At 38.1% G+C, this 12,350-nt stretch overlaps 1 protein-coding gene across 1 annotated transcript; it reads left to right on the top strand.

Annotated features, from left to right (window-relative positions):
- Positions 1-3,770: 3,770 nt before the first annotated feature.
- On the top strand, positions 3,771-9,813 carry dram2b (DNA-damage regulated autophagy modulator 2b). Its single transcript, XM_085159283.1, has 8 exons — positions 3,771-3,974; positions 6,458-6,632; positions 6,755-6,822; positions 6,933-7,075; positions 7,171-7,348; positions 8,028-8,110; positions 8,353-8,445; positions 8,767-9,813. The coding sequence occupies exons 2-8, from the start codon at positions 6,502-6,504 to the stop codon at positions 8,899-8,901; spliced, it is 831 nt and encodes a 276-aa protein (XP_085015409.1). The 5' UTR covers positions 3,771-3,974; positions 6,458-6,501; the 3' UTR covers positions 8,902-9,813.
- The last annotated feature ends 2,537 nt before the right edge of the window (positions 9,814-12,350 follow it).

Here is a 12,350-nt window from a genome sequence, read left to right as displayed (position 1 = left end):
ATTTATTTTATTAGTAATATTCATTTTTATCCTTCTAAATTCTGCAGTTGGTGTCTGATCGTTGATGTAGGAGATGATGAGCTAATACGCATGTGTAGTATTCTACTGTATAGTTTTGTACTGTAACTAGAGACTGAGAGATTCAGCATCAACACATATATAGCTCCTGATGTGAGGTCACATCTCTCATTGTTACCAGTAAAGGTTTGCCTTAAACCCATTTGTTTTCTATTGTTTTGTACAGAGACCAGCGTGTTGTCAATGTGTGCATTGGTTATGTTGGTCAGACTGCCAAGCTCAGGTATCTCATCAGTGTGCACAACACTGTGTTCTCTTAAGATGGTAAACAAAGTCACCTGCCATTGCGAATAAATTTCATACTCCAGCCTGGAACCAGGTTTGTACTTGTGTTTTTTTACTGTGAACATCAAAGTGATGGATTCACCTGCCTGCTTCTGTACTTTTCTGTCTTCCATGGAAAAGACTGGTGATGCACAGAGCGCCTTGAGTTTTAAACAGTGATGTAAGAACAAGATGATAAATGTCAAAGGAGTGCTTCAATATTTATTGTCTCCATAATGCATGTTTGCAGAATTACTCAATAAGTTAGGGACAGATCTGAAGAAATACGTAATGAAAGTTGAGGTCTTTAGAGGCCCAGCGTCAAAGGAACTGTCTTTGGAACAGATCCAGGAATTTTTGGAAGAATTTACCAGCTTTACTATTGTGAGGTAGCATCTTTTGTGTCGTATCTTTGCAAATGCATATCAAAATGAAATGAGAAAAACTGGGAGATCTTGATGTTGACGGTCTTGATGTTCTCAAGAAAATATAACGAACTTACCTAGATTTTTCTATCCTCCTCATGTGTATGGGCGTGCACTATGGAAATTAAAAGAAATACCTGCTTGACCGCTAAAGTGACAATGTCCCTTTTGTATACGTGTCAAACTCGAGGCCTGTGGGTTCCAGCTATCCTGGGTCTGCCCTGGGGCTTCCTTCTGGTGGAATATGCCCAAAGCAACTCATGCAGGAGACGCACAGGAAGCATCCTTGCAAGACAGCCGAATTACCTCAAGTAGCTGGAATTAGAATTTTCTTCATAATTTTTTCTTTCATGTTTTTGTTTTAAATGTTTAAAGAAATTATCATCATCTGCCAAAACAGTTACCTCGGGGAATTACTTCAGTTTCTCAGCTGCTTTGATCTGGATCTACCTCAGCAGCCACAGGGTGAGAGCAGGGTGACCCTTGACATGTTGCCAGTCTATCAGGTCCAGCCAAAAGAGAGAACTCCTTACTCTCATGTCCGCACCTATGGCTGATCTAGAATCTACAGTTAAGATAAAAAGTATGTGTTTGGACTGTGGTAGAGCATGCCAACTACATAAAAGGGACTCATTGACCAGGAAGTCTGAACCCAGAACCTTGTTGCAGTAAGGTGACCATGCAAACTGCTGCACCGCCCTGATCTAATACAGGATTTCCTTCTTTCTTCTACAGCTACACAAACACCTTCTGGTGAAACACTGTCACCCAGTGGTGATATTAGTTCCTTTAAACGCCACACTTGCACAGTTTTTCATGCTACTAGAAAGCTTCCCAAAGCAGCTTGACAGCCCCTCCTTGGATTTAGTTTGTCTCAGTATCCTCTGTCTTTTCATGTAACTCCAGACTGAATGTAATATGCGAAGATCAGAGCTCAGTGGGATCCACCATCTGCTAAAGCTCCTTCTCCTCTTGTTGCTGAGTCGGGCAGTATGTTTGGGCTTTCTGTTGTGCTGCAGCGGGATTTAGGATCAGATGCTTCCCTGGAGGTTCTGCTTGATAGATCAACATCTAAAGTCTCTTAAGCCACAGAATTATGTGTCTGCTATGCAAACATGCACATAAATGACATAAATGAGATTAAATGCTGATTTCAAAATTCCTATTTTTAATTCTCTGACTCCACTGGAGTAGATTTACATGGCAACTCAAAATACATCTAATCTTGCTATAAAACTTTTCTCCCTTTAAACATTCAAAGCCTTAGTGATCATAAGTGAAAACCCAAATTACAGCCTTTTAGATAAAATCCAAAAGAAATTCTTTGGTTAATACTTTTTGATCAGTGATTATTAGAATGATTGTTTTACCCTGACTGAAATAAAAAATTTAAAAACCAGACTTGCACATTCTGAGAGCACAGAATTAAGATTAGTTGGAAAACTAGAAACAACACACAGCAAAATAAAGAAAAAATAATAAAAAGTCTGAGAGTTCAAATAAACCCTCACACAGATTTTATATGAGAACCACTATTGCAGGGTAAAGTAACACTAAGTAGACACAGTAACAGAGTAACAAGCTAACACTGAGGCTGTTATGACCTAACTCTTACTGCGTCAGCTTCACAGAACTGCACATAGCTACTTTTAAACTAATATCAGTAGACCATAGATCCTACATTAACACCATCTGAATTAGAATGCACACCAGTTAGTGCACCTGTTCCACCATCCAGGTGTTGTTTTTCCCACCATGAGTTTGACATTGAACTTAGCAAGGAACAGAGCTTCTGTGCACAAAATACTGTTCTGAACATGAGGTGTCCAAGGACTGTTGGTTGCCCTGTACCATACAGCCATCTGGCACAACATAGAAAAATTAGTCTGGACCCTGTAAGACATTTGAACATCAAAGGGCTTCAAAGCACTTCAAGTCATGATGTGTAACAGCTGAAACCTGACTCTCTGATATCAAAAGCAGATCTCATCTCTCAGAAATATGTTATAGATATTATTGAAAACTGGCATCTCATTGGCAAAGTCTGTTTGAACAAAGCTAAAATTTATTTTATCTGACATGTCAGACTGAATAACTCTAAAAACAAATTACAATACCTTTAACAGGTAAGGACTCCCACTGATAAATGGATTTATGGGTAATTTCACTTTAGGTTCTTTTTCTATGATGCAAAAATATTTTACTTTACATCCCAGAAACTCTCCTGATGAATAACTATAAACGTCAGCACTCCAGCTCTTCTTCAGAGAACCTGCAGCCTTATAAATGACCAACACTAACTAAGACAGCTGCTCCATTACTTCCTCAAGTTTGCCATAGTGTATGAATCAACACTTTTTTATTTGGCACGGAGTTGTTATAACATTTGACGCCCTCATGCAGACCTCCAATTTATCTGGACTTGAGACCAGCAATAGGAGTACACCAGCTGGTGACCTCCTAAGGTAGGTTGTCCATGGGCTACAAAAACTGACTTGAATGAGAAATAAATGGGAATATTTACGCTGTTACACCAACTATCTGCATGTCATCCTTCACTACATATATGAGTCTCTCTCTCCACGTGTCCTGTCTATCTTGGTCACTCCAAGTGAAAATCTTAACAGCTTCACCTCTGCCACCTCCTGTCTTTACGTCAGTGCCACTGTCACCAAACCACACATCACAGTAGGTCTCACCAACATGCTGTAAACCTTTCCTTTTGTGCTTTATGCTGTCCTTGAAATTTGTTTCCACACACTCTTTTTTTTTTTTTTTTTTTACCTCTCTTCACACTGTCCATTGCTTTGGAAAATGAAATAAAATCAATAAAGAAAAATAAAATCAAATAACATCACATAGATATTTAATGCATTTAATATTTTAGCTGTTCATGTACTTATTTATGTTTGAGTTTATGAGTTTTGAGTGTATGTCCTTAATGCCTACAAGCTCGCCTGCGAGTCAAAATTCAGGAGGTAAAGTAATATTCGTCGCTTCTGACAGGCGCATGCGCAGTTTTCAGTAAGGAACTCGAACGTTGTAGGCGCTTTAAAAAGTTTATATTATAAATGAGAGTCTGTTCCTTTTTCCGGCGATTACGGTGATTACCGGAGGTCTGAGAAGCTGCTTCGAGGTGTGAAACGAGTGACTGGAGCAGTTTTGTGCGCGCTGGGGGGGTTATGGTCGCAGGACGACTCGAGTAACGTGAGTGTCATTATGTTGAAGTAGAGAAAAACTGACTTTCTCTCGTTGCGATTGTTGGTTCCTCGCTATGGCAGCTGTCTGCTTCAAGATATAAAACTTTAAAGTAAAGATGTCCTATTCAGCAAGTTCATGAGTGAAGGCTACTTAACGAAGCTAACTTTAGCTGGCTAACTAGTTGCTATAAATTGTATGATTTTAGCCATGCTTTAGCAATGTTTTGTAGACGTCTCTGTCAGTATTTGTTGGCTTTATGTTGCCAGTTTAGCTCCATGCTTTGTTTTGGTCCTTCTGTCTGTAGGTGGTTCTTTATTTTCACGTGTAACTAAATACGTGCGTTCATTTGCAGCTTAATGTGTTGTCAAACGCCTTAAATTGTCTATTTTTACAGTGCACTTTGGTATTGAAACGTCTCCCCTGTGAGATATTTTCACTTTGTTTCGCTTCCTCAGTGAGAACAAGGGAATTTCCTGCACTCATGTTTGTACCCTAAAATTCCATCCTGGTGTATTGGTTATTTTTTGTTAAACGAAAGTCTGGTGCTATATCAAAACACATTTTGCATATTCTAAGCTAGCTCCCAGTAAAAATTAGCATTTTTTTTGTGCATCTCATCATTATTGCTAAGAGGTTGTGTGAAATAATAATGAAGATCTTATATTATAGTCTTTGTACACTTCTGCATTCCCTCTTTCTCACCTGGTAGCTGTGATTTCACTCATCTACCTGCCCTTCAGTGAAAATGGCATGTTACACAAAAATGGGCAAAAACAGTATAAACTATTACCTGTTATTATTCAAGGGTTTTTACTGAAACTTACTTCTTCAAAAGTACGTTTTTAGAAAATAAGTAGCAGAATTTTACTGCAGAATAATCCAAAATACAATACAACTAAATTATATATGTATATATTTAATAAAATTATTATAATAATTATTGATTTGGGGTTTTGGTGAGGATGCACCATTTTTTAGTTATATCTAGTAAACTACATTTAATAAAATTGCTGGCCATTGTCTCGATATGTGGGATTATTACGAACATGAAAGTGTTGTTCTTTAAACACGATGGCTCTGGGCCACTAAAAAAAGTATGCTGGGCATGTTGAATAACCAGCTGCTGGGATATTTTGGTTAATGCTGGTGTATGTGTTTAATTTACTGAGTGCTTCTCCTTCTAAAATTGTAATCTAGTTTTGTTATTTCTTAGACATTAAAAGCCATATAATTGACTTTGGCTGTTTTTGTGTGGGGAAGTGTTATGTTAAACAGTGCTTTTATATCAATATAAATATGTTGTTAACTGATTAAGGTTCAGATTAATTTCTTTTAAACATTTCAGAAAGACACAGCTGATGATATTTTGTTTTCTTTAAACAAACGAATAAACAAAGACAAAGTAAAGGATGCATTCGAAAAATATTGTATTAATGTTTATTTTCTGTATTAGAAGTACCAAAATTACATTTACTTCCCTGTGAATGTGCATATATACATTTCCTTACTGAATACAAAATGTCTCCTCCATAACTGAAAGGATTCACTTCAGGTTTATTTTAATCATCCTGGTTTACATCTTCATTGGACCAGAACAGGTTTCCAAACCAGTTGTGTCGTAACAATCTGTCTCATGAGTTCTTGAACATTTTTTTTTTTACTTCCCCCTTTCAACAGAAGGGTTATGACTCAGTCACAAACATGATCAAATCTTTTTTTTTTAGCTCACTTAAATCATCATTCCAAATAGGAGAATGTAACCCCACTTAAACTCTTTCACATGCAAAAACAAACAAAATGATTAAAAACATTCGTCACTGGGTGTGTGTACATCTTCACAGTTCCCTCTGCATGTGAAAGCATTACTCAGTATCTGGACATATCAGTGTAAAAATACAGTAGAGTTGGGCTGTTTTAACAAGATATTCACCCTCTTTGGACTCTTAACAAGTTAAAGTTTCATATTTAAAGTTAATGATGTTGTTATGAGATCAAGTCAGGCTGAAATCCAAGCAGAATGGCTGTTTGACCATCAATATAATAGGATATATGATAGTTTCAATATTGAAACTGCACGTTTAATGGCTGTTACATTAAGTAACACATAAAACATCGCCAATACTTGCTCTTGTTTCTGATTATTTGCTGGAGAAAATTTCAAAAAGTTCTTTTTGGGTAAACTTTAACAGGCCGTGTCATTGTGTGTGACAGGTGGCTGGTCAAAGAATGTTAGAGCATATGAAAGGTCTTGTTTTTACTCACATTTAGATATCAGGCTCACCTTTGCGAGCTGCAAGTCTTCCTGTGTTTCACAGTATAAATGTTCAATTTTACGTTGAGTGGTAAATGTGCTAAAGTAATGGTGCACAACTCCCTAGCTGATTCGCAGATCAGGTGGAAACTGACTTAGAAATTAAATGCATGAAATTATTTTTTAAAAAAAAGATGGAGTGCTTTCATAATAAGGATGATGCTGATGTTTTGGACAGGGCACAGTGAATCAGCATCAGTGCACACATCCAGTGAGGGCGCCATGTGGTGGTTCCAGCAGGGCATGTGCTTCCTCCCTGCCGCTCTGGTCGTCTGGACGGCGGCGTCCTTCATCTTCCCTTACATCACGGCGGTGGTGCTGAGACACGTGGATCCTTTTGTGCCGTACATCAGGTCTGAACAAACACAGAAGAAATTGTAATATTTTTGATGTTAAATAATAATTTATTCAACCTTTTGATCTGTTTAAGAAACAAACCAGACTTTTATAAACCAGCATTTGTTTGGTGTTACAGTGACACAGGAACGATGGCACCAGAGAGGTGTGTGTTTGGCATCATGATGGATGTGTCAGCCTTTTTAGGTAACACACACACACACACGGCTCTATTCTGTAAAAATGGTGTAAACACATACTCAAAACAGTAAAAGTGCTCAAACACATAGTGTAGCTGATGGTTATTGTGCTTGTAGGTATGGCCACGATGTACGTGCGTTACAAACAGGTGGAGGCTCTGTTGGATGTGGACGATCTCAAACTCCTCAGATTGAACTGCATCGGGCTCTGGGTGGGCTGGACCAGCTCCTTCGGGATGTGCGTGGTGGCTAACTTCCAGGTGCGTGCTGCTGCTGGTCCGGAATCATTTTCTACCTGCTCAGGTTCTGACGCATCGATCATGTTATCAGTGTATCTCTGTGTCTGTCTGAGCAGAAGACCACCCTGTTCTACATGCACCTCGTGGGGGCGATTCTCACCTTTGGGTTCGGGGCTCTTTACATCCTGCTTCAGTCGGTGCTCTCCTACTACATGCAGCCCCACATCCACAGCAGGACCATCTACCTGCTGCGCCTCTGCATCGGATTCTGGACCCTGGGCAGCATCATCAGCAGTATCCTTCGACCCGCTGACCCTGTGTAGTCGTCATTTTTGCTTTAATCTAAAACAAGCAGCAAACTCAGGGCCTGAGAATGAAGCCAACAGAAGCAGTGCCTCTTGTTCCTCAGCCAACACACCCAAGTTGGCTGTTTCTTTGGCAAGTGTGCTTATAAAACACTCCAGAATTAGTCAGTTGAGCCATTGCACTGTTTTCATGCCTTTTCAAGCCTCTTTAAAAGTTTATGTTCCATAAAATTCAGTCAGTTACTTGGCAGTAATGTCAACTAACTGATTAATGCGTGTTGTACAAGTGCAGTTCATCATGCTAACACGTGCTAGATGATAATTTAGCAATAACCACTCTCTAGGTCACTTCTGGCTGCAACCAACATTACAATTAAACTCTTTGTATAAGCAATTTTTTAAAAGCAAAAAAAACACATTATACACAAAAATAATAAAAGCATATGCATGAATAGCTGCAAATGCATAAATACAACCCTTTAAAATGTTCTGGTGAAGCATTTAAATCCAGTTTTTCCTGTGAAAATATCACCAGGCAATCAGTCGAAGGGTAAATACCGAGGATGCAAAACGTGCAGTCCGTAATCGGCAGCTGCATCTGTCTTTTAGTCTGTTTGTTATATCCGATGTCCTGATGACTCTGAAAACAGTCCTCAACAGCCTATCAGTGTTTATATCTTCAGTCATCATGTACACCAGTCTGATAGGTGTCGACGTACCTCGCAAACTTCACTGGACTCCTGGAGAGACGGTCAGTAGTCTTCTGAGTGTGTTAGAAGGTTGAAAGTCATCAAAGTATTTTTTTAGTAGTCAAGAAAAATGTGTTTTATTGTATTAGTTCTTCAGTTTTTAAGGTTTTGTCAGCACCAACAGCCACAGAAGATCTTTGATTTTAGCCAGCAGCTCTGAGCAGATGAACTGCTCCCACTGGGACACAAATACTCTTCATTTAGTATTACTGCAGCATTCAAGCTTGTCCTCTTTTTCCTTCAGGGTTACACGGCTCACATTATCAGCACAATCTCTGAATGGTTTCTGGCCTTCTCCTTCATCAGCTTCTTCCTCACCTACATCAGAGATTTTCAGGTACTCTTTGTTTCACTCACGGCAGCTGCAGATCTACTCGTAGCATAACACAATAATGATCTTGGCCTTACTCTGGGAGCTTAAAAAGGAAAGTCATTTAAGTGGAATCCTTTTTTTCCCTCCCCCTTTGACTCAGCTAATAAGTTTCTGTACAGAACAAATTAGCCCATGTTGCTTCAGTCTAACTGAAATACCATAAAACCACAAATGATGCCACTGAAGAGTAAAAAAAAAGAAGAACGCATTCCTTTTATGTCTGCATTTACAAAGACCCGCTTCCTAATCTTTTCTTCTTTTCTTCTTTCCTTCTTCGTAATAAAGAAAATAAATCTGCGAGCAGAGGTTGATTTGCAGAGCAGTCACCTGTACGACTGGACTCACGGGCACAACCCTGCATCACATCACAACAGTCGTGCACCCTCTGAAGTGTCTCCACTGCTGGCAGGAACAACATGATGAGAATAGGGCTTCCTGCACCAATTTCTTTCTGTTTTCCCCTTTATATTTTAATTTATATTTAAAGGCATTTTATAAAAGGTTTCTGACAGCTGTAGTGGTTCATAAAGAGTCAGTATGCACATACAGTGTCTCCTCCTAACATGTAGTCAGACATTAACGTTTGGCTGTTATATGTTATATGTTATATGCCAATATTTCTTTCTCCACCTCTATAATGTGGAAGTGAATTTAGTTTGAGTCTTAATAATCCACAGCAGGCAGATGTCATAGTAAATATATCACCGAGTCCTGGCAGCATTTATGGTCCCTCCACACAGCTTTATTTGAGTTTTTGTTATTTTTTTTATATAATATGTGCGATATCTGTAGAAGTTCAGATCAGTACATTCAGTAAACCGGCATGAAAGCTGCTTCAAGCTGGTTGTGTTGACAACTTTGACCAATTCAGTTAGTTAGGGTTGCAATTTGTATTGTTCCAGCTTTTCACTCCTGAAGCAAACATTTAATCTGAATTTGGTGAATAACCTTCTTTGAAATCAATATTACAAATCCGAAGAGTCGCACATCTCAATTGTCCGTTTTTTATTTTTAGTGTGTGTGTGTGTGGACTCTTTGTGCCTTTACTCTGAAGACACGTGTTTGACTGGTGGTCCTACTCGCAAAGAGATTATCTTTGTGAACAACAAGGTTATTAATACAGATATAAAGGACATATCTTTAGTTTTAGTCTTTGTTAGTTTGGTCGGATTTGTCAACAAGATGTCTGATGAGGTTTTGGTGCTTTTGTTACTGAGACTTGGATGTCTACATGACTGAGACTCACCTGCCTTTACAGTCTTTTGTTTTTATCTAGTCTGATTTTCTTAAATCTGTCTGGTGACTCAAACTTACACATTGAAATTGATAAAATTTAAATTTAAACTGACATGAGAAAACCTGCTCTGGAAGCTAACCAAAGAAACAAACTTAAAGTAAAAATTAAAATTAACTAAAAAACAAAAAATTACTCTTGCAAACCACACATTTGAAAACCATCAGACAAACAGAAAAAACACTGATAATCATGCAGATTGTGAGGCTTTCTTGAGAGAATCCTCCAAATATGTGGGAAAACCAGAGTGCTGGCAGGTATCCCATCACCTTCCTTGTATAGGGTTCAGTGGAGAAAGAAATGAAATCAAACTAAATAAAAACCTGTCTGACTGAAGAGAGAAAACTAAGAGGAGAGATTTGGGTTTTTTTATTATATGACCGATCAATATGAAGCTTTTGCACTTTTCTGTCAAACTATGTAACCGCTTTGCACTTTTTATCATTGCTCTTTCAAAAAAAAAAAAAGAAAAGATATTCATGTTCATTTATGAATCATTGCTGCTGTCAGCAGTCTCTGGAGTCATCAGATGGAAAACTGCTGTTTAAATCTAAGTCAGTCTGTTTGTAATTGATTTGAGCTGCCGGCTTGTTCAGTTCAGCAAACATTAACTGAAATAAGATTACTTTTCTCCTGGGTGGGGTTTCATTCAGTCGTGTTTGGCTGGTGTCAATAGAAAAATAACAATGCAGTTATATTATCAGAAGCTAACCTGTAGTGTGCCACTGAAATGATTTTGATCACTGAAAGTGTAAAAACATTCCTAAAGAAAGACTTTTATAACTTGGTTTCTAAATAGTAAAATTTTAAAATAATTTTATCCTTTACATTCTTAGTTCATTGTATCTGTTTTGGCATATGTTGTTTTCTGGTTACTTTAAAGGTGCGCTGTTCAGGTCTTGTTGAGGAAAAAAGGTTTACTGTCAGTGTGACACTCTAAAGCACTGAATTTATTATTTTACTATCTTTAAACAATATATTTTTGTGTCTCCTGGCACACTACAGATGGCACTTCCTTGCTGTCAGTTAACATGTGATATGTTCTCATATCATATCATATCTACAAATATATAATCAAACAAATATATAATCTGAGAACGAGCTTCTAACTTTAAACCCTTGTTTCCCCTCTGTGCTGTGGCATCTGATGTGCATTTTTATACAAAAACTAATAAAGGTGCACTTGTGTTTCAGTACTTTACATAAATGTAAACTTCAGTTCTGTCTATACAAATATTTTGATATAAATAAATATGTAAATATACTGCTGTTTTCTAGTCTTTTTTTAGTGTTTTATTAAGAGAAAGACTGGGCATGTAAATAATCCTAAATTCAAATCTGAACTTCTCATGGTGAAAAAAAAAAAGCTTTTTAAAAGCTTTCACCACCAGGGGGCAGCATTTCCAGTGTTTTGAGGCTGTGCCACCAAAGTACAGCCCAGCCCTACTTCATCTGGAGTTATCTCTTCAACACAGTAAGTAGATGCTTTAATCATAAAGTCTTAGCATTTGTTTCTTTACACTGCTAATAGCTTTAAGAGCATTTAAATTATTTTTAAACACAGGATTTTAAAAAAATATGTATATATATATTAGTTAGGGGTGCAACGATATTCGTATCCATTCGATACAGTGCTTTCGGTTTGGTAGGCATATGTATCGAACAATACAAAATTTTAAATTTATTTGTGACCAGTGGATCTGGTTCGACTACTCCGCCTAGGCTGCACTGTCGAGCGCAGATCCACTGAGTGCAGCGCAAGCTAGCAAGACAGAAGCTAAGCTCGTTGCAACATGGCAAATTGAACCTCCCCCACCCTCATTCAGATCTGGCCTTTGGAACTATTTTGGTCTTCATGTGAAGTATGACCCTGAAGGTAAGCGCGTCATGGACAAAAGTAAAACAGTATGTCGGATGTGCCACACAATGCGTTAGCGCAGTTTGCTCGTTAACTTGTTGATGCCGTCCAGCCCCACGCAAGGGGCAATCCGCGGTAGCTCGTTAACGGAGATTTGCCGCGTTGTGGCGTTAACATCATTTCAGATTAACGCTGACAGCACTAGTGGGAACAAAATGAATATGACTGCAGACAAGTGGAAGCAGACAAAAACAACAAGCACGCATGCTACAAACTTTACCTGAGTCATTTAGACAGCCGTTAGCACATGATTCTCCTTATGGGGACCTGATATGTTTAATATGCTGCTGAGAATATAGCCCAGAAGAAGCTATGGTATAGCTTTTATTTTGGAAAGAGCCATTTCTCTGTAATAAACTCTCATGAGTGAGTTCTCGATCAGATAGATTTATTATTTTATCACTTTGTTTCAGCAACATTAAATTTAAAAACTGTACTTTTGAGTTAAAATATATATTTAGAATTTTAATAAATGACAAATTAAAAAAGCATGAACGTTTTTTTTGTATCGAAAAAATATCGAACCGTGACACCCAAGTATCTAACCGAACCGTGAATTTTGTGTATCGTTGCACCCCTAATATTAATACTGTGTAGATGCAGGGGAAGGATTATTTACTCTTGTGGGGCAAAACGTTTAATCAGATTTCCAGAAAG

Source organism: Neolamprologus multifasciatus, chromosome 5, assembly GCF_963576455.1.
Source record: "Neolamprologus multifasciatus chromosome 5, fNeoMul1.2, whole genome shotgun sequence".
Taxonomy (NCBI): Eukaryota; Metazoa; Chordata; class Actinopteri; order Cichliformes; family Cichlidae; genus Neolamprologus; species Neolamprologus multifasciatus.
This window is presented reverse-complemented; position numbering and strand designations above follow the sequence as displayed.

What these genes read in the sequence shown, in the direction of transcription:
- dram2b (XM_085159283.1), top strand. Translation starts at nt 6,502, where the DNA reads ATGTGGTGGTTCCAGCAGGGCATGTGCTTCCTCCCTGCCGCTCTGGTC. An exon ending in CCTTTTGTGCCGTACATCAG is followed by an intron (nt 6,633 to 6,754) that starts GTCTGAACAAAC and finishes TTGGTGTTACAG; the next exon opens with TGACACAGGAACGATGGCAC. An exon ending in GCGTGGTGGCTAACTTCCAG is followed by an intron (nt 7,076 to 7,170) that starts GTGCGTGCTGCT and finishes CTGTCTGAGCAG; the next exon opens with AAGACCACCCTGTTCTACAT.